Source organism: Marmota flaviventris, chromosome 8 (assembly GCF_047511675.1).
Source record: "Marmota flaviventris isolate mMarFla1 chromosome 8, mMarFla1.hap1, whole genome shotgun sequence".
NCBI classification, from domain to species: Eukaryota; Metazoa; Chordata; class Mammalia; order Rodentia; family Sciuridae; genus Marmota; species Marmota flaviventris.
This window is the reverse complement of record NC_092505.1, coordinates 3,855,896-3,877,246: the sequence shown is the minus strand read 5'-3', so window position 1 is coordinate 3,877,246 and position 21,351 is coordinate 3,855,896. Positions and strand designations below refer to the sequence as shown.

At 57.7% G+C, this 21,351-nt stretch overlaps 1 protein-coding gene across 4 annotated transcripts; it reads left to right on the top strand.

The window, feature by feature from the left end:
• Positions 1 to 380: 380 nt before the first annotated feature.
• Positions 381 to 21,143, top strand: LOC139701292 (interferon-induced GTP-binding protein Mx1-like). Of its 4 annotated transcripts, none has more exons than XM_071615021.1 (14): positions 381 to 492; positions 2,788 to 2,925; positions 5,086 to 5,278; positions 6,275 to 6,412; positions 7,126 to 7,280; positions 8,092 to 8,230; positions 8,767 to 8,965; positions 10,751 to 10,829; positions 12,831 to 12,953; positions 13,341 to 13,482; positions 16,075 to 16,233; positions 17,867 to 17,943; positions 18,509 to 18,748; positions 20,825 to 21,143. In XM_071615021.1, exons 2-14 carry the CDS (start codon positions 2,818 to 2,820, stop codon positions 21,053 to 21,055), a joined length of 1,983 nt encoding a protein of 660 aa, XP_071471122.1. In that variant the 5' UTR covers positions 381 to 492; positions 2,788 to 2,817; the 3' UTR covers positions 21,056 to 21,143. The 4 variants fall into 4 exon arrangements, with proteins under 4 accessions (XP_071471122.1, XP_071471123.1, XP_071471120.1 ...); XM_071615022.1 differs by having other exon boundaries at positions 2,744 to 2,925; XM_071615019.1 differs by lacking the exon at positions 381 to 492 and adding an exon at positions 508 to 632.
• The last annotated feature ends 208 nt before the right edge of the window (positions 21,144 to 21,351 follow it).

Here is a 21,351-nt window from a genome sequence, read left to right as displayed (position 1 = left end):
GGAGAGGATCCTTGTCTCTCTCCTCTCTGAGAGCACCCATGCTCTCTCTTGAGAGTGTTCTCTTCTTTCCCCTTCAATAAATTTGTCCTGTTATTCTAAGGGACACTTAGGAAATCTTTGAGACTTGATTGGTAAGAATCAGGGTTTGAAGAGGGGTCTTTGCAGCTGCCTGTATGGCAAGCCTCCAGCTTCTCCTAAAGATCAAGCTGCCTGTCAAGGTCCCCACAAGTTTCCCTGGAGACACAGCAGGGTGGCCTGGCTGGAGCATCTCCTTTCAGCAAGATCCAGGAGGCGGAGCCCTGCAGGGCAGCAGCCTGATCTGGGTAGGAATCGGTTTCGTTTCTGAGCCTGGCTCCACCTCCAACTCCACCTCCAAGGCTGGGCTGCAGAGGGACTGTCTCCCTTAGTTTTCCAGCAAGCAGGCGGGGTTTGGTGGAACCACATAAAGCCTCCCAGCTGGACATCGCCTGCACTGTCACTGCACAGGGACAGGTGAGTGTCCAGAGAGGTGCGGGACAAGCACAGCGCATTCCTGCTGTGGACTGGCGCCCAGGGGAGGCACTGCGGGGGACATTGCTGCTTGCAGGGACTTTGCTGCTTGCAGGAAACAGTGATACTGACAGGAGCTGCAGGTGAGCTCAGACCCCTTTCATTCTAGTTCCCACCAACTAACTCCTGTGGAGGCTCTTGGATGGAGTTTGAGAAACTGTCCCCTAAGTGGCAGTGGCTTTTCTGCTGGTGTTGGCGGGCAGGCACCGGGATGGGGAGTGCAGGGGTCGCAGAGGGCCTCAGGCTAAGGCTGAGCCCTGAGAAAGTTTCAGACCCAGGGCTGCTGGGGTGCGAGCCCACCCCAGCTGCTGACCATGGTCTCGGTGGGTTGTGTTTTCCCCCTAAGGAGGTGCAGCCAGCAAGGCCAAGTCCAGGAGACCCCTGGAAGGGCAGAGGAGTCTTCGGGATCCTGCAGGAGGTTCCCAGGAAGGGGTGGCAGAGACTGGCTTGTGCACAATGCCCCTGCTCCAGGTCCTCCCCAGCCGTGGACTTGGACTTGGAATCCCTAGGATCTTGGGGTCTTGGGGGTACAGAAGGGCGTCAGTGGCTGGGGCAGACTCAGGTTAGGGGTCTGACTCAGTTTGCAGAGATGCCTTGGGTGTGCCTGGAGGGGTGGAGAGTGGCAGGAGTCCTGCAGACTGATAGAGGACCCCAGGGGCCTCGGAGTCCTGTCCCCCACGAGGTTGGTGACCACTCACTGCTCAGATGGGGTACTAGGAATGAGTGGTCACATTGTAAGTCAAGGTTTTTCCTGGGAAGCCCATCAAGTGCTGGTGGCCACTAACTGTCAGTCCCAGAGGGTTCTAGAAGAAAAACCAAAAGGGCAACTAGCCCTGGGAGGGCTGTTGTGAGACCTAGAGTGAGCCACCTTGGGAAGGTGGCTGGTTCTCAGTGCCTTAGGCTGTCCCGAGAACTGCTGGGCAGGTCGTCTCTTTAGGCTCCTGAGGGAGGAAGGCTCTGAATCCTCCCTCTGTTCCCTGCTAGCCTTTGGGCTCTGAGCTGAAGATTCTGCCCCACATGGATGAGCCCAGCCTGCAGGCTGGATGGCCCCTCACCTGCTGTGGGCACTGTGCCCAGCAATGATGGAAGCTGGCACCTTGGTCTGGGAGATATGTGCAGGCTCCCACAGCCTGAAATCTGGAGTGGAGAGGCAGCAGCCTCCCACCCAACCTCACAGGACATTAGGTGGCCACAAGACAGGAACCTGCCCTAGAAAGGAACACAAAGAGTCCTCAGCACCTGGACAGTGGCCCTCCCTGACCCTAAACTGTGATGACAACAGAAATCCAGGCAAAACCCAGTCCTCTGCACAAGGTGACCACAGTACCCTCGTGGGCCATGCCCAGTGGGGTCTGCAGTAGTGAGGGAGGAGAGCTAGGGAGGAGAGAGAGGCGGCCCAGCTCCCTTGCAGTCTCCCCCCAAACACAGGGTGCAGTATCTGCACCTCATGAACAAACATGGGCTGAGAGCTGCGGGTCATGGCCATAAGACTCTACCAAGACCCATGGTGCTGGATCTGCTTGGTCCAGGTGCACACGGCAGCTGGAGGCCCAGAGCAGTGAGAGTAGAAACTGGTGGAATGACTGAGATTCCCTTTCTGTGAATCCACCCTGATGATCAAAATGACCCTAGAAAGGTACAAAGTTTGTGGCTTGCAGAGAAAACACACAGGACTTAGCTCTCAGGAATCTCTGTAGGAAAAAACAGAGGGAGGGAGCATATACCCAACGACTGCTTTGGTTGCTCAAAGTGAGTCCATGGTCCTGGAGAGCAGGCCAGGGACCCATGATGTCACCTGATGGTGTACTAAGGCCCACTGAGGCCGTCCTGGCCCAGTAACATGGTGATCCAGGGGACAGATGGAGGGGGTCTTCTCTGTGGAGCCAGGGACACTGTAGGAACCCAAGCTCTCAGCCCACGTTTGCTTGTGAGGTGCAGATCCTGTTTCCAAAATAGGTGGAGGGCGGTTGTCTCAAGAAGAGTTCTGTGGATGGACAGTCTCCATAAGTGACCTCTGACTCGATGGCCTTCCTTATCACCTGACTCCTACCAGACAAAAGGAGCCACCCTCCCTTTCCCGAGGGCCAGGGATGACTAGATGCTGCCCTCGAAGCACACAATCCTGGGGGTGGGCAGAGGCTGGCTGTTCTACAGAGGCCTGGGCTGTGTTCTTTACCAAGGCCCCATCACTCAGGGCCAGGGCTTCCACCTGCACTGACTGGCACATCTCCTGTGAAGTTCAAGGTGTGACAGGAGACAAGGAAGAAGATGAGTCCTCCTCCATCAGAAGTCAATTGTGCTAATCCTGCTGCTGTGGAATCCAACCATCTCTTCCCAAATGGAGATGCTTCCACGGCAGAGAGAAATGAGGCATTGGTAAGTGGCTCTGTTCAGAGGGATGCTTTATTTTGGGAATTTTGACACAGTAACAGGAAGATGACCGTCACAGTGGGTGTGAGTCCTTCCCATCCGTACCCTAAGACTTATAACCCAGCAGGAGGGGCGTCTGGGAGGGAAACGTAAGCAGGTGCTGTAAGGAGAGGAGGCGTCGGGTGGGCCTTCTCATTTGCCTGTGACTTCAACACTGCTGCTGACACCATGGGACAACTGTTGAGTGTTGCTTGGAAATGGAGTCCACCAGAGCAGGCGAGAGGCCAGCATTTCAAACCCGGAATAGCAAAGGCCCCAGCCCCCCCTCCCCAAGGACCTGGCTTGAGCTGGTCCTGACTCCTGACTCCTCCCCAGGGCCTCGAGAGCCAGTACTGTTGTGACTCCTCCTTAGAGCTGGGAAGCCGGACTGTGGAGGGAGGAGAACCTGTCACATCACCCGGCTGAAAGGGCCAGTGTTGGGATCAGTCTCCAGGGCGCCTCAGTCCTCACCCCATGTCTGCTTCGCCCCCAAAAGGTCTCCGTTCTACACTGAGGAGACCACGTGGCTTCCCTAGGGTTGGAGTGTTCTAGTGAGACCTCCACACTGAGCCGTGGTGAGACGGGGGGCAGCACAGTCCTCCCTGGGTGTGGATGCCAGCCCTGTCCCTACACCAGCCCATCTGCATCCCCCTGGTCTCCCAGAACAACATGGCGCCCAGCCACATTGAGCTAACCCACGTGGTTGCACCTGGGCCCCAACAGAGCGTGCAAGGACCCAGTTGTCCTGCTCCAGGAGGGACAAGACTGACTCAGTTCATGGTGGCAGAGGTTTCAGTTCATGACAACTTACTGTTACCTTGAGATGTGGTGTCAGAGCACGCCAGGGAGCCTTGCCACACACGGTGCTCCCCTCAAAGGCTGGGAGACAAAAGAGAGAGGAAGTCTGGCCCCTACGTCTCCCCAGGCCTCACCTGTTATACTACAAACTAGCTCCCAGTAATTCCAAGCTGGGAACCAAGGCTTCACCACATGTGCCTCCGGGAGACAGGTCCAAATTGTAACCTCTACTCTCCCCACCTGCCTGGGAAGCAGCTGGTCTTTTCTAGTCTGGGTGAGGGTGTACGTCTGTGAACCCACACGTCCACTTCAAGGTAAGAGTGACGGTGGTTCTCAAATGCGCCCCCGGCCACAGCATCCGCAGGGCCTGGAAGGTGCGGGAACTGCAGGTACTCGGACCCTCTGCAGCTGAGACCTGGAGAGTTAGAGAAGTAGCATGGGGACAGGATCAGCGTCGATGGCCCGGGTGGATGTCTCTGGCCCTCTGGAACCTGTGTGCTCCCGGAGGCCACCTGCACAGCAGTGTTTATCACTTTTCATGGAACCATCCTAGGGGAGAGTGCAGAGCAGGATGAGGTTGCCTTGTCGGAATCCCACACTGGCCATCAGGTCCTGGCCAAGGCACCCAACTTCTAAAAAAAAAAAAAAAAAAAGAATAGCAGCCTAATGAATCCTCCTTCAAATACAACAGAGTCACCTGCCTGGTTCCTGCCTGCTTCTAGATGAAGGCCAGCTGTGCTGGCGGGAGACACGCTGCCCCAGCCGTCCCTGGGTCACCCACCGCCCAAGCCATGCTCATCCTGCTTCTTTTTTGGGTGGGTCTAGAATCCCACGTTCCTGGGGTTTTCTGAGTGTGTTTAGCCTGTCAGAGAAGGAGGGTACAGCCCAGGGTTAGGGCTGTGCTCAGTAGAGTGGGAAGCCTTGGACTGAAACCCAGCAACAAATAAACCAACCCACACCAGAAGCAGTGTCTCCCCACCTGGTTGGTGGGTGTAGGAAGCTGCTGTCTAGCCCGTCTTTGGTCCTCTGTAGAGGGTGTTTCAGGTGCTGGCCCTTTTAGCATTTCCTCTTTGGCCCTGTGCTACAACAAGTTGACTCTAAGGTGCATGGATGTAGTTTGTTTTGTATTTCCTGTTTTGGGGTCTTTATGAGGGTTTTGGACCTTTGGTTTATGTTTTGCATTCGATGGAGGGGTGCGTGCACGACTTCGTCAGGTATCCCCCCTCCCCTTGGTGGGATTCCAGGGACCCTATATTACTCCTGTCCACATTGCCATCTTTGGTGGAGCGTGACCTGCACATAACAGAGTGTCCTCTTGGCCTTCTCCAGGGGTCCGAGTTCAACCTCTGCAGGCAGTACGAGGAGAAGGTGCGCCCCTGCATCGACCTCATCGACTCCCTGCGGGCCCTGGGCGTGGAGCGGGATTTGGCCCTGCCTGCCATCGCCGTCATTGGGGACCAGAGCTCGGGCAAGAGCTCTGTGCTGGAGGCTCTGTCGGGAGTGGCTCTCCCCAGGGGCAGTGGTGAGAACTCATTTCTAACTATTGTCCTCGGGCACCTGGTGGCTCCCAGAGCAGTTCTGTATTCTCCACAGTCTGGAGGCTGCAGGTGGAAGGTGAAGGTGGGTTCTGCTGAGGTCCTTCTGGGCCTGCAGGTGGCCACCTCTTCACTGTGCCCTAACCTCATGTGGCCTTTTCTCTGGGCAAGATTCCTGGGGTCTCCACGTAATTTTACAAAGATGCCAATCACATGGGTCAGGACTTTCCTGTTGTGACCCCTGATGACATCTGTCAACTCTAATTGCCTCTTCAGTGGCCCCATCTGCAAACATAGCCACATCGGTGTGATTGGCTCAGCCTGTGCATTTGGGGTGAAGAGCTCTCTGTCTCTTACACCGTCTGGTTGCACGCCTTTGTGGATTGTATGGGGTCTGCAGTTGGTGGAGAGTCTGAATGGATAGTGTCCCTGCCCAGAACACAGTGCACCTGGGTGTCTCTCCTGAGCTCATCCCACCAGGTTACTGGCCAGCTGGGGGGACAATGATGGGCATCTTAGAGTGATGCCTTTGACTTGCACAGACAGGGGAGCCTGTGAGAGCTCAGAGGCTGAGCTCTTAGACAGCCAGGATTCAGAGAGGGCTTATAGACGCTCCTTCTGAACGGGAATGTGTCCTGGGGGAGTAGTGAGTGGGGGGTGGCTCAGGAGCAGGGAGGGCCGCTTGCCTGTGTTTGGGAGATTGTCACCTGACCTGAAGGCAGTACATTGGGTTGAAACCCCGAAGTGTTCATGGGTTTAGATGAATGAGAGAAAGTCACTGGGGTGACTGTTCCAAAAGCTCATGTCTGAGGTCACCACAGACGCGATGCCCCAGTGCATGAGGTCACTGCAGGGTTTTGAGACCAGAGGCTTCTGCCTGGGCATCTCCCCTGATGATGGCATCAACCTTGGAGATCTGTGGGTGCATGGCCCCTCCAGCCTCCAGAGCAGAGCAGAGGACTGACATTAGCTTGGTCTCCTAGGTATCGTCACCAGGTGCCCTCTTGTGCTGAGGATGAAGAAGCTGGGGCAGGAGGATGAGTGGAGGGGCAAGGTCAGTTACCTGGACATGGAGTTGGAGCTCTCAGAGGCTTCACAGGTGGAAGGGGAAATCAATAAAGGTGAGTGCCCGTGGTCTTGCCTGGACACCAGGCCCAGCTAGTGCAGAGGGTCCCCGTCTCCCCTGCCTTGGGCCTGCTCCCTCGGGAGCCCTCCCTTCACCCACCCCAGAGCTACTGCACCTCCTCTGCCTCATGTTAGGGTCACACACACGACTTGGGGACCTGGGTACTGCAGGAGCAGTGAGCTGCCTTGGCCACACATGCCGACGTCATTATTTGCAGCCATGTTCTAGACTGTAACAGACATTCCAGAGAGATGGTGTCTACCTTCAGAAGGACCAGGTGGCCCTCAGGAACCTTCTCCCATTCTAAATGTGTCAATACCGAGAGGGGTCCAGAGAAAAGCAGGCTCCTAACAGAACTCACTGGTTCCTGGTGCCCTAACAAGTTCCCAGCTCTGGTCTGGGTCCCCTGGTGTCCTCACATTCCTCTCTGTGACTCTCCTCCCACACCCAGGGGAGGGTCACAGCATGCCATCAGGAAGGACTCCCGGCTGGCCCAGTGGAGATGTCCCAGGTCCCTCTATAGACAGTCCTGGGCACAGCAGGGAAAGTACCGAGTCACCTCTTGAGGAAACATGGGGTCCAATCTCCAAAGGGGAAGGGGCTCCAAACCTGCTGCCCCTCAGGACCCCCGAGCCAGAGCTGCTGTGGCAGGCTCCCTAAATGGGGCACCGCCCTTCAGCTGCACCCCATGTCCTCTCCTCTGCACAGCCCAGAACCTCATCGCCGGGACAGGGCTGGGCATCAGCGATGAGCTCATCAGCCTGGAGGTCAGCTCCCCCAGCGTCCCGGATCTGACCCTCATCGACCTTCCTGGCATTACCAGGGTGGCTGTTGGCAATCAGCCCACTGACATCGGGCACCAGGTGAGACTCCAGCCTCCACCTGCCTGTGCCCCGGATGAGGGGGCGCTGCATGAGTGCAGCCGGGAGTCCAGGTCCTGGTTGAAGGGGGCGTGTGGAGGCGAGTGGCAGTGGAGAGCCAATGTCACGATCCCCAGTGGACGGAGACGACCGTGTAGACAGGCAGCTCTGTCCTTCCTGCCTGTGGGAGCACAGCCTGCACTTCTGTAGCCTCCAAGAGTCCATGGTCGGGAGCTCTGGACGCTCCTTGAGCATTTCAGACATCAGAGCGTCACCTTGTCCCCTTCCTTAGAGAAGAAGGGACTTTGGGCCTTAGAATGCAGGAAGGCATCATCTCTGTGTGTTCAGCCGAGCCTTGGTTGGGTCACGGTGAAGTTTTGTGTGGAACGCACCCTGCCATCTCTTAGAGGGCTCCTAGTGGGCAGAGAGGGTGAAGGCGCAGAGGAGGTGACACATGGCCTCCGTGGCTCTCACCCCAGGAAGGAAGACTCAGGAAGTGAGTCAGGCAGTAGGTCTGGTGTCTTGCTCTCCACTGGGACCCTCAGATCTGAGGCCTCAGGGACAGTAGGCAGCCACAGCCTCACGGCCTTCCCTGACCTGGGGCTCCACAGTCCGCAGGCACCGCTGCCCTGTGTCTGGCTTGGCAGAGCCACGGGGTTGTGTTTGCAGGTTCACTTGCCCACGGAGGAGGTTGCAGACACTGAGTGCCTGAGTGCAAGTGCATGGTCTGGGCCTGTCCCCTGCTTGTCCACCCCAGTGTGTCTCCTGCTTGTCCAGCCCAGTGCTGGGAAGTCATGGCCTCTTTTTCCTATAGATCAAGCGACTCATCAGGAAGTATATCCAAAAGCAGGAGACCATCAACCTGGTGGTGGTCCCCAGCAACGTGGACATCGCCACCACGGAGGCACTGAGCATGGCGCAGGAGGTGGACCCTGACGGAGACAGGACCATAGGTGAGAAGCAGGGAGCCGACGGTGGGACCACATCCCTGAGTCCAGGGGAGAGGCTGGCTGGCCGAGGGTACCTGCACGTGGCTCAAGAAGCCCCCAGGTGTAGGTTCCGTGTCCACTGGGTCTGGAGGAAGGGAGCCACGTTGATCCTTATTGGCCACCTCATGGCCTCCTGACCCATGTCCCTTTGGGAAGGCGCCCTGGGCTCCGAGGGTGGGCAGGAACAGGAAGGAGAAGCTCCCAGTTGAGATCTCTGGAGGGCAGCCAGGCTGGTCTGTGCATGGTGAAGGACGGACAGAACACGGCCTGTCCCTCCATGGGCCTGGGTGCAGGAGCTGGGGAAGGGCCACCCCTCTAGCCTGGCCCTCTGTCTCCCTGAGGCCTTCCCTGCAAGTCTTTGTGGACTGGGACTCCAGCTTGCTCGTGGGTTCTGTAGGGGCCCTTGTCTGCTGGCCCTGGGCTGGGAGGAGGCCGGGGGCTGGTTCTTCCCTCTGCCTTGGGACACTGCACGGTCTCTGATCCCAGTCCCTGGCTGGCAGGAATTCTGACGAAGCCCGACCTGGTGGACAAAGGCACTGAAGACACCGTGGTGGACGTGGTGAGGAACCTCGTGTGCCACCTGAAGAAGGGCTACATGATCGTCAAGTGCCGCGGCCAGCACGACATCCAGTCGCGGCTGAGCCTGGCCGAGGCCCTGCAGAAGGAGAAGGCCTTCTTCGAGGACCATCCTCAGTTCAGGTTGGTCAGCTGCGCTTCCCCAAGGCCAGCCCCAAGCAAGGCGGCCGTCCCTGCCGGGGAGAGTGGCTGGGCTGAAGCAGGTGTCGGCAGCGTGTGTGTGTGTGTGTGTGTGTGTGTGTGTGCGCGCACATGGGAGTGAGTGTGCGTCAGCCTGTGTGCCCCCGGCACTGACTGCAGAGCTGTCCTGAGAGGAAAGGGTTGCACACAGCCTTGCCCCCTAATTTAAGGGAATAAGGAGGCTGCTTGCTGCGGTCATCTAAGCGTATGGGGCTGGAACCAGAGTAGAAACATGGATGGAACAACAGAGAAAAACAGAGAGCCCAGGTCGGACACAGGTGCCTGCGTGTTTGACACTGACCAACGCACATTTCACCCAAGGAGCCAGAGAGGTCGCTGCCAGTCAGGGGCATGGGGTTGTGTTGAACACCTGGGGAAGCCTGAATGGGGTCTTCCCTAACTAGCAGACCAAAACGGACATCAGCTGTAGTTAACTTAGCCATGAAAGGTGACCATGCGGGTCCCTGTGACCTCGGCCCCGGCATCTGCAGTCGCAGGTGCAGAAGTGCCTGTGTCCAGTGAGGCCTCTTCAGAAGGCAGGACTGACGGACACGCTGGTGGGATCTCAAAGAAGAGCCAGGGGGAGTCTCAGCCTTATTGCCTTCAGTTCCCCGGGGGCTTCCGGGCGTCCCATGCCGTGACAGGATGTCCCAGGTGCATGCACAGAGTGGCAGCTGCAGTGCATTCCACAGCAGCCAGAAGGTGAGAGACACCCAACATCCGAGGAGCGAGGAGTGCAGAAGCAGGGTAGCTGTGGGCAGGTGTGGACGCTCCCGTCCAGGCTCAGAAAGGCAGGAAGCCCCCTCCTGCTGCCACGTGGCTGGACCTTGAAGACACTGTGCCAAGGGAAAGACTGTGACACCAGACCAAGGCCGTGTGTCTGCACCGGACGAGGTCCCTGGAGCCAGGAAACTCACAGCCACAGGAGAGGAACTGGCCAGGCCTTGGAGGAGGTGGGAACGGGGCTTGGCGGTTAATGGAGCAACGTTCAAAGACAGGAAAGTTCTGGTGGTGGGAGGTGGCCGTGCTGAGCCACAGTGTCAAAGTCATAGCGTCTCTGAAGTGTGCACTCTAAATAGCTAAAAGTCAAACAACATGGCATGTTTCATACACGTTGGGAAAAATGGATGGTTGTGGACAGTCAGGCTTGGTGAGGGTCTCCAGCCCCTGCCGCCTGCCACCCTCAGGGACTACCAGTGTCAGAGACCTGCAATACCTCACCCTGTGGGCCCAAGTTTGGCATTACAAGGAGACTCTGTGGCCTCCCTCCTCCACGTGAACATGGTTGCAGTTCTCACCCTGGGGCAGCTGTGTCTCTCGGTTCCCCAGTTGTCACGTGTGTATGTAAATAGGCACCATGTTTGTGTGCAGTCCTGTCCCCACAGGTGCTGTGTAGTCACGCCTGTTACACACGGAAGGGTGTGTGTGTGCTACGGAAGCGTGTCTGAGGTGCACACGTGTATGTTTTGGAGAGCAAATCTGCAGTTGGATGTCTTGAGACACATTTATTTGATGAGCTGGAAGGGACAGTTCCAGCCTCTGTGGACCTACCTGAGCTGCCCACAGGCAACCAGGTCTGATCCAGCCCTGAGCATTGCTTGGGTACCAGCTGTATGCCCTTGTGTTCGGTTGGAAGCGCCTGAGTCTGTCCCGGCCTCCCATCTGCACATGCAGACTCTGATGTGCTGTCCACGTGACCACGGATGACCCTTTTGCTCTCTCTCCCAGGGCTCTGCTGGACGAAGGAAAGGCCACGATTCCCTGCCTGGCGGAGAGACTGACCACTGAGCTCATTGCACACATCTGTGTAAGCAGAGCCCCATGTCCTCTCTGAGGGGTCCCTGGCACCCAGCCGTCCACAGTGCTGGGGAGGTCCTGTACCCAGCCCTCTCAAGGCTTCTCGGCACACATCCTGCTGTCTTTGCCGTTGGTGACTCCAGCACGAGAAGCCTTGGTGTTGGGATTCTGCTGCCTCACACAGCAGATGTGGGTGGCACCCTGGCTGTGAGTCCATCTGTCCTGGGGTTTGATGTGTGGGTATCCTTAGGAGCTGGGTTCCCAGTGGGTCTCCCGGGAGAAGAGTGTTGGATTCTGTGGGACCTGGCAGTGTCTCGCTCACACCACTGTAACTCTCAGCAGTTAGGGCCTCAGCCCGTGTGGACTGCGGCAGCAGCCCTGTTGGAGAGCTGCCTCCCGTGTGGGCACAGAGTCTCAGTAGAGATCTTGCCATGCTGCCCAGCACCAGCGTTCAAGGTCTTTCCCCAAGTCCCAGGGTGCAGGTGGAGAGCAGGGTGATGTCTGGTGGACCTGGTCATGAGGGTGGAGCTCTCTGGGCCAGCGTCATGCAGAAAGAGCTCATCCCTTAGCAGACTGCCCACGTAGAGCTGCCTGGGACTTATCTTTGCCCCTGCACTGGGTCACACTCCTAAACCCAAGCTCAATTTTTCCTAGCTAGGTCACTGTCCTCGAGGCCCAAGGTGAGTCTGAGGCCCATCAGCTGGCTTCGGACTCTGAGTCTCCCTCCCCACATTGCCAGTCATGGGCGCGTGTGAGGGAGGCTGCTGAGGGCCTGGCTGCACCCTCCAAGCTGCAGGGGCGGGGACCTGGGGGCACTCAGTCACCTTGTATTTTATTGTATTTATTTTTAATTTTTAAATAGGACTTTTGCATTTATTTCTGATTTTGCTTCAGACGTGATGTGATTTCTTTACATATGAAATATATCAAGTATATACAAAACAGTTAATAGACACTTATATACGAACTTGGTAGATTTTTTGGTATTTGCTTCAGATTCTACCCCTTTTTTAACCAGTCCATTTTTTATGTGTTGTTTTTACATATATATATGAGGGTGGAGTGCATTTTGATATATTTTACATACATGAACTATAACTTCCCATTCCTACGGTTGTAATGATGTGGAATTGCACTGGTCATGTATTTATGTATATGAATGTAGTAAATTATGTCTGATTCTCTCTAAAGTCATCCCCATTCTCAGCTTTCATTTCTTTCCTTGATACACTTTTGTTTAAATCAATGAACTTCTCTTTCCCCCTCCCTCCTCATTTATTGGGTGTTATCATCCACATGTCAGAGTGTTTGGCCTCTGTTTTGTTTTGCTTTTTTTGGATTGGCTTATTTCACTTAGTAGGATAATCTCCAGTTCCGTTTCTTTAGTGGTCAGTGCCATAATTGACTCTTCGCTATGGCTGACTAATGTTCCACTGTGTACATACACCACATTTTCTTTATCCATTCATCTGTTGAAGGGCACCTGGGTTGATTCATAGTTTAGCTATTGTGAATTGAGCTGCTCCAAACATTGATGTGGCTGTGTCCCTGTAGTTCACTGATTTTAAGTCCCTTGGGTATATACTGGGTAGTGGGATAACTTTAGCCACCTGTTAGGAACAGAAGTCCCTGCTAGCTTCTCCCTGCTGAGAACAACATCTAAGTGTTGAGGAATCTCAAGTTGTTCCAACTGCAGACAGTGGATCTGTCTGCACCTCTGCACCACCAGAGCTCGTGGAACATGATGCAGAAGCAGTGGCCCCCTGGTGGCTCCTAGGTGGCCAGGAATCATGTTTAGTGGGCGTCTCTGTGCGGCTCATGGGCTTGTGTGCAGGAGCAGGCTGTGGGCAGCCCTGGTGGAAGGGGATGCCCCAGTGTGTCTCTCTGCACAGGAAAGTCTTTAGAGGACATCAGGACGTCACATGTACCTTGCAGCTACTCTGGTGAGCAGGCCTGTGGCCTCATTTTTTTTTTTCCGAGTCCATATTTGTATATCCCCTCGTTTTCCCAGAAATCCCTGCCACTGCTGGAAAGTCAAATAAAGGAAAATATCCAGAAAGTAACCGAGGAGTTGAAATACTTTGGCGTGGACGTCCCAGAGGAGGAGAGCTTGAAAACCTTCTTCCTGATAGACGTGAGTATTCCCTGGGGCCTCGTGGGGCAGATTCCGCCTGGTGTCCACACGGGGACGCTGAGCCTCATCCGCTTCTGTCCTCACTCCCATGAGGCTATCCACGGCCCTCTGCCCACTTGGTCCTAAAAGGGACAGGGTTGAGGCAGTGGCCAGGGAGTGGAGGGTGTGTGCAGGCTGGGTAGCAGGGAGGAGGTCTCAGTCCTCTCCTCCACTGAAGGTGGAAGGGAAGGGTGGGGCTTCCTGGTACCTGAAATGCCTCACCCCCTTTAATCCAGGGTCGCCCAGGAGGGGGAAAGGCTCATCCAAGCCCAGCACCCACAGGCCTGCAAACACCCTGGCGTCTGTTGTTTGAAGGTCTGCTCACACTGATGTTGTCCTTATTTGCAGAAAATCAATGAGTTCAATCAGGACATCAATGCTATAGTACAAGCCGAGGAAGTTGTAGGGCCAGAAGAAATGCGGCTGTTTACCAGGATGCGAAAGGAGTTCCACAAGTGGAGTACTGTGATTGAAGAGAACTTCCAAAAAGGTGAGGGTGCTGGGTGTGTATAAGCAGTGGAAACCCGCGGCTCACTGTTCTGGGTGTGTGAACGCCAAGGTCCAGGCGCCAGCTGATTGGGTGTCTGGTTTCAAGATGGCGCTGTCTAGCTGTGTCCTCAGAGGGAAGCAGAGGCCAGACTCCCCTGGCCCTGTTTCTAAGGGCAGGCACCCAGATGTTGGGGTAGAGCCCTCGGGACCACATTGGAGAACTTCAGCATGAACTTGGGGACACGTTTGGCCATGTCAGCGAGTCCAGGCCTGGTCATGGCAGGAGCCTTGGGCTGAGTCTGGGGGAGGAGGTTCCTTGGTGGGGATGCTGGCGAGGCAGCTAGGAGAAAGCAGCTCACCTGCTCGGCTCCATGCTGCGGACGAGGCCATGAGCCGTCATGACTGATGTCCAAGGTTACCACAGAACACTTCTTAGCCCCCAGAAGAGACGCTGCTCCCCAATAGTGAGTGGAGAGACATGGTGCATCTGGTGTCCTAGATCCCAGTGAGGGTACTGCTGGCATAAGCCTGGCCTCCTGTGGCAGCAGAGAATGAAGACAAAGAGCCCACTGGAGACCACCTGTGCGCCCTCCCCCCTCCCACAGGAATCTGGGGAGGGAGAGGGCCGTTCTGGAATGATCTATCCAGATTTCAAGAGGCTGAACGAAGTCTTAGATGAGTTGATCAGGGTGTGGCAGCCAAGCACAATTCCAAGTGACCTGCTGTCTCTTGAGGACCTTGATGTGGGTCCACTATTCACTTCCACCATCCAGAGCTTCAGAGCAACAGATTTCCTTGGCTTAGAGTCTCAAACCAGGGAAAGTGGTGCTCCTCTCTGGGTAGGCCACCCTGTGGAATCCATGGGCCGACGGCGTGGAGGTGGTGGGGATTTGGAGCAGTGCTCTTTGGAGAAGCCCATGGACGGCTCATTAGGGGACAGCGATTTACCTCATCACTGTGTCCTCTGTTCCTACACTGCTCAGCCCTGCAATTCCAGGGAGCAGAGGCTGTCCCCTGCTGTAGGTGCCTCTGGGGTTAGGGAGGGACACCTGCCCATTTCCAACAGGGAATCCTTTGCAATCTCACGGGGGTGAAACGCAGTGCATGGAGTGTAGAAGACAGAGCTCTTGAGACTCCATAGTAACACCCGAATAACCCAGTGAGAAAATGGGAAGAGACACGACTTCAGGAAGAAGACCCAGAAATGGCTGCAGGCACCTGAAAACCACAGGGTGACCGCTTCACAGCCAGGGACAGACACGACCCTCACGAGCTGCGGGTGGAGAGGGAGGTGGCACAGCTGCTTTGGATGATGGCCAGCAGCTCCACCCCTAGGTCCACACTCCAGGGCCCTGAGACCCATGTCCACACAGGAACTGCAGAGCAGGGGTCCCCACAGCAGCCCAGGTCTCCTCACATGGTGGCCTTGGCCCATGTACTGCTCTCGTCTATGGTGCACACAGGAGCACCCTTATTTAAACCCATTGCCTCTTACAGACCCTGCCCACACCACGGTCCCACTATGAGGCCTTAGGTGGTGGGACCCCCACCTGCATTTCCAGGAATTTCCCCATACCACACACAACTGTGCCATGTGAAATTCTCAGTCCCAGGCCCAACGCGTGACCCATTCTGAACATGGCTGGACCTTGGACACACCCTGTAGGTGCAGGAAGCAGTCCCAACAGGCCACATGCACCTGCGTCAATACCTATGACGTGTCCACAGTGGGCAGAGCTGTCGGTCAGCCAGTAGAGTGGTGGTCGCAGGGACTGGAGAGAGGGACCAACTGGCAGGGACAGTGACGGCCTGTGGCGTCTTCCAGGGGAGGACTTCTCAGCCTCTAGAAGAGATAGTGGTGGATTAGATAGTGGTGGAGTCCCAGATCAGTTAGACATGCTGAGAGCCACAGGACTGTCCACTTGGCAAGAGTGAGGGGTATTGCCTGTGAACTGACCTCAAAAACAATTTCCTGCCAGGAAAATCCCTGAGCAAACAGGCCCCAGAGACCATCCTTCCAGGTGGGAAGCTGGGCCCCTCTGAGGCTGCACCCTGAGGGAGCGTCCCCACGGTCAGGCACCTTGGGCACACAGTGTGAAGAGAAGCTGAGCATTTTGCCTAGTGGACAGTGTCACTGAGCCTCGTTACAGCACCTGAGGTGCCTGTGCCCTCTTGTCCCCTCTATGACGGACACCTCCTCTGTCACCACAGCCCAAGAGCACCTGGTGGGCAGGTGGCTGCAGCTGATGTCAGGGTCATTGCTGCCCCCAGAGGCCCTGTGGTCCTGGTTGGGGAGGCGATGTGTCCTCCTCTCTCTCTGGCAGAAGTGGAGCAGAGTGACACAATGACACAGGCCAGTGCTTTGTCCAGTAGGCCTTCCCTGAGAACCTGCGCCTGCTGTTCCTCTGTGTGACCCCTGGGGGGGGGCCTAGGGACACCACAAAGGCTGTCTCCTTACTACAGACCAGAGGGTCATCCATTCCCAAATCGAGGTTCCTGGGAATTCGCTTCTCCCACTGAGGTCTTCAGAAGACCAGGAAGGTGGTGTCGACCACCCGCGGGGGGCTTACCCACAGCCCCTTTCCTCCTGTAGGGCATGGAGTTCTGCGTAAAGAGATCAGGAAGTTTGAAAACCAGTACCGTGGCCGGGAGCTGCCAGGCTTTGTGAACTACAGGACGTTTGAGACGATCATAAAGGAGCAGCTCAGGTCCCTGGAGGAGCCGGCCGTGGACATGCTGCACACGGTGACGGGTGAGCACCACGTCATTTTCTGGCCTTCACTTCTCAGGCAGGGAGGGTGATCGGAGCCGGGCTCGGGTTCACAGCTGTTCCCGGGGTTTTCTCCCAGCAGCCCTCTCTGCCGCCCAGACCCCAGCCTGCTGTAGGGCTCCATTCTGACACTGCCACCCCACTGGTTAAGGACACACTCCCCCAGACTGTCCCCAAGAGTATGCATAGCCCATCAGGAGCACATCCCTGCCTGTCCCTCAGGCCTGCCCTGTCCTCTGGTTGGGGCGTCACAGGTGATCCCAGGAACATGCCGCCTGGCCTCTGCTGTGCGTGCTGAGGGTGTTGAGGACACGGGGCTTGTGCCATGACGGGTGGCGTGGGTCTCAGCTCAGACGCTCAGTGGTTTTCTGGAGGCCTCCCCACCCGGGCCTGGTGATGACTGGAACCCCAGCCCCACTTCCCTCCCCGGAGGGTGGGGTGGGGTGGACATGGCAGCTTCCACAGCTGGCTTGTCCTCCTGGTGACCAACCCTCATCCTGAATCTGTCTGTGCCCACAGAAATGTTTAGTGGGGCGAGAGATGCTCCTATCAGGCAGGAGGTCCCCATGCCCCCAACAGGCATGTCAGGGCTGGAGGCCAGGCTGGGGTTCCCTCTGCCACCCTGCCCCTTGCCCCACGGCCCTGAGCACAGCCCTTGCAACGCTCTGTGTGTTGGCTCCTCTGAGAAGCGGGGTTGGGGGAATGGCCATGCACAAGGTGAGGGCCTGGCACTGCCTCAAGGGTCGAGTGGGTGCGGTGGCATTGCTGTGGCCAGGGAACCAGGTCAGAGCCCTGTGGGCAGACCCGACTTTGTCCTCTCTCACCCCTTCCTGAAACCATCTCCCCGAGGTTTGGAGAAGGCCTGATGTCTCCCCTCCTCCCCTCCCCGCACACCCTGCCTCTTCATCAAGAGTGGTAATAGAGGTGGCCAGGGGCCAGCTGGTGGGGCAGCCTCCCCGGGCTCAGCAGGGTGAGTCCCAGGAACCTGGCCTGCTGGGTGGCGTCCCCACCAGCACCCTCGTCACTGCAGAGCTCTGGCCTATGGTGACCCTGTGGTCCTTGCAGCAGGCCCCGCAGTTACCCAAGAGAAGTGCAGTCAGTCAGCATCTCAGGAGCTACTTGTGTTTCACAAAGCTGAGGTTTGGGGTCAGTTCAGACTATTCAAGGGTGACGATCTGGTGCTCTGGGATCAAGGACGATTCCGTGAATAGGAAGAGCGGGAATGTGTGCTCCTAACACGAGAGCGATGGCGGGAATTTCTATGTAGTGAGAATCGGCTCTTGCATTTCGTTTCAAATGAATATCGTGATCGTGGTCCTGCAGATTCTCTGGACAACCTTCAGGCTGATGTGACAGTTTTATCGTTAAGTATGACTAGAATCCTGGTCCCCACAAGCCACATTCTTTGAAACTGAGCTCACACGAGTGTTCTGTGGAGTGGCGGCCAGGGCTACTGAGCGAGGAGACCCCTCCGAGGACCTGAGGGCCCACTTCTGCAGGTGCGGGAGGGGGAGCAGGCCTGGCCCCTGGCCTGTCGTGTGTCTTGGGCTCTGTGCAGGCTGCGTGGGCCACCAGGGCCGCCACCACTGTCGAACCTCTTTTTCTCTTTGGTCAGATATGGTGCGAATCGCCTTCACAAATGCTTCAGAAAAGAACTTTGCTGAATTTTTTAACCTCCACAAAACTGCCAAGGTGAGAAGAAGCCGTGGTTTTCGAAGGCTGACCCCAGGCTGGCGGGGGACCCTACCTGTTTCCTCTGTCCGTTCCCGGCCTCTCGTTGGCTCTTGGAGAAGCAGTTCCTCCACCAGGTCGGGTTGGAGCCAGAGGAGGGTTGGGGAGGGAGAGAGCAGGCAGAATCGCAGCCTGTGACTCTCAGGAGAGAGGCCGCCTTGGTCAGGTTGGAGGTCACAAGGTGGGCGTGCCCCCAGCTGGGGCCCTCAGTGAGAAGCTGAATACAGAAACAGCATCTGTGGAGAGTGAGCAGAGAGCGAGGAGTGAAGGAGACCCTCGTGCCCAGGGGACAGGCGTGGCCCAGAGCCCAGCAGGGCCACCTGGGGAGAGGGCTGCTCAGTGGGCTCAGGACCCCAGGGCTCTGACCTCAGCTGGGGTCAGGCCTGATGAGCAAGGGGTGGCCCAGGCTGCCCCAGGCCGTGCCGTGCTCACCTTGGTGACCCAGGCTGTGGGCATGCTGATGACCCACTGCCTACTGCCCGGGTGACTTGGTGGAGGAGGTTGAGCTGTGTCTCTCTCACCGCAGTCCAAGATTGAGGACATCAGGCTGGAACAAGAGCAAGGAGCGGAGAGGTGCATCCGGCTTCACTTTCAGATGGAGCAGATCGTGTACTGCCAGGACCAGGTCTACCGGGGCGCGTTGCAGGGCGTCAGGGAGAAGGAGGCAGAGGAGGAGAAGAGGAAATCCCACGGCCAGAGCCAGTCTGTCTCTGCAGAGGAGTCGTCCATGGCTGAAATCTTCCAGCACCTCGATGCCTATCGCAAGGTGCGTGTGCAGGGTCTCCATCCTAGGGGTTCTGTGGTTTCCCTGCTGCCTGAGCCCCGCTCTGTCTATGGCACGGTGGCTGTGAGGTGACCATCAGCCAGCTCCACCTCTCAGGTCTGGGTGAGCGTCCCTGGGGGCAGCTCCACCTCAGGTAGACAGAACTGGTTGTGGCTTAGAGCACGTGGTAATCTGGCTTCCACTGGCTGTGTGGCTCTGGCCAAGCCGCTTACCCTCTCTGAGACTTGGATTCTTCTCTGTGCAGTGCTGTCTCATGGAGAATGTTCCGTGAGAGGCGTGTGGGCGAGTCTCCCAGCACAGGGTTGGGATGGCTTGGCAGCTCACAGGGACCCATGTCCTGGAGACGCCTGCTTGGCCTGGCGCTGCCTTTGCTCCCCATGTGAAGTCACAGGTGCAGCTCAGGCGGAGCTTCTGGGGCCTGAGCATCTGCAGAGTGAGGCGCTGGCCCCTCCTGGTTTCCAGACCCAGCCCTCCCCACTCTGGGCTGCGGTGGGCAGAGTGTCTCTGTGTGCACCTTGCACAGCCCGCAGCTCTGCCTGGATGCCCTGTGCCTGGGGGGCCCAGGGGCACTGTGGCTCGTGGCCTGGCGCAGTGCATGGGTCCAGGTGGAGAGCACCCTTGGAAGGCAGGGCTGGCATCCAGGGCCCAGCCCCATTCCCTGCAGACTCAGGGCTGCAGACCCGGAGTGAGCCGATTGGGGGTGGCAGGAGTGCTGGGCCCATCCCGCAGCCCCTGGCACCTGTGTGCTCAGGCTGCCCCACGGGGCACAGGGGATTTTGGGAGAGGGCGAGGTGTGACGGAGCAGAATGGCTGACCCTGCAAATGCGTGGCCACCACCCCGTGGGAGCCTGCAGCCTGCCCGAGGAGCAGCCCTTCTCCAGGGTCTTGTGGCTGCTCCCAGGTGACTCCGTGCGCTGCAGAGCTGCACTGCACCTGCGTGTTCTCCTGCTTCTGCACAAAGGCTCGCAGGCTGCCCACGGCCCTGCACCTGGCCCCTCGCCCTGCTCCCTGGAGATGGGTCCACTCAGATGCCAAGAGCAACCTGGCTCCCCCAGTGACTGCCCAGTGTCCCACGTTAGGGTGGAGCACAGGGAGTCCATCACCTCTTGACAGCACCATCTCTTTGCAGCCTCTGCTACCACAGGGAGGTTGCAGAGGTGACCCTGTCCACAGCCCATGCCTGTGGAAGCCTGCAGTGCCCGAGCCAGGTTCCGCAGGCAGACAGGACCCGAGGGATATGTCTAAGAAGTCAAAAATTGGCCAATGACTGTGGCCAGTGACTGTGGAGCTGGAAACTGGGGCCAAGTGAGCCGAGACCGCGGCTGGGGTGTCCTCTTGCCCTGAAGGCCTTTCCCTGACTGGACAAGGCCCACCCACAATGTAGAGTCATCTGCTTACTTAGGGCCAGCTGACCCTTGCATGCCCAGGTCCCAGCATGTCCCCCAAGGGCCCCTTTGCCCGCAGCCGTCCCCTCCTGCACAGCAGCTGGGGCTCCCACCACTCGCCCCAGGCGCACCATGCTCTGCTCCCTCTCAGCCTCCCCTGCAGCAGCCACTGGGTGCTCCTCGCCTGCCTGGCGTCTTCTTCGCTGGCATCTGACCACACGCTTCATCTCCTGGGCCATCCCAGAGGGTCCTGCCCTGCACCCTGCCTCCCAGGGAGGGAGACTGAGCCCCAGGGAGGCCGCAGGACTTGCCAAGCCCCAGCACATGCCCATTTCCTGAGGTCGGCCTGTGCAGAGGAGCCGTCAGGGCTGTGGAGACGGGGTTTGTGCCGAGTGTGTTGCTGCCTGGTTTAGGAAGGTCTGCCTCTTCCACGAGGACGAGCCGATGGTCAGGGAGGCTGGGAACACTCGCTCCAGCTCGGTCTTGGACACCTGTGGGGTGGTTCTCTGCCCCGTGCAGGGCTCCCCCCGTCCCCAGCACAGAAGCCTCTGTCGGGACTGAGCCCAGGCGAGGGCCTGCACCCCCAGTCTGGGTCCGTCCAGGGTTCCTGTGGGGAGGTCAGCGTGCCCTGCTGACCTGGCCTCGGCTCCTGTGACCTGTCCCTTCCTCCCAGGAGGCTCACAACCGCATCTCCAGCCTCGTGCCCTTGATCGTCCAGTTCTTCGTCCTGAAGACGTTCGGCCAGCAGCTGCAGAAGGCCATGCTCCTGCTCCTGCAGGACAAGGACGCCTGTGGCTGGCTGCTGAAGGAGCGCAGCGACACCAGCGACAAGAGGAAGTTCCTGAAGGAGCGGCTCTCGCGCCTGACCCAGGCTCGGCACCGGCTGGCCAAGTTCCCTGGCTAAGGCTGTGTGCACCAGGTCCACAGCACAGGGAGGCGGCCCTGGCCTTTCCTGGTGGCTCTGTGACGACTGTCCCCCAGTAGAGAGGGAGCATGAGCCCGGCTGCCCAGGCAAGGGCTCTGCTGGCCCCTGGATGAGGGTTGGGGGCTCTGGGAGCCTGTGATTCCCAGTGGTCAGAGGAGAGCCCTGAGCTGGGCCAGAGGGCTCAGCGCCCTGCCAGTGTCCTTCCTGATTTGTAATGTCCTCTCAGGAGCCTTGTCTTGCTGTGGGTGGGAGGGCTCATGGTGGGTGTCCACCTG

Excerpts from the sequence above, each read along its gene's own strand:
- LOC139701292 (XM_071615021.1), top strand. The coding sequence starts at position 2,818 with ATGAGTCCTCCTCCATCAGAAGTCAATTGTGCTAATCCTGCTGCTGTG. Across the intron at positions 6,413-7,125 it reads GGAAGGGGAAATCAATAAAG|CCCAGAACCTCATCGCCGGG; the intron begins GTGAGTGCCCGT and ends TCCTCTGCACAG. Across the intron at positions 17,944-18,508 it reads ACCTCCACAAAACTGCCAAG|TCCAAGATTGAGGACATCAG; the intron begins GTGAGAAGAAGC and ends CTCTCACCGCAG.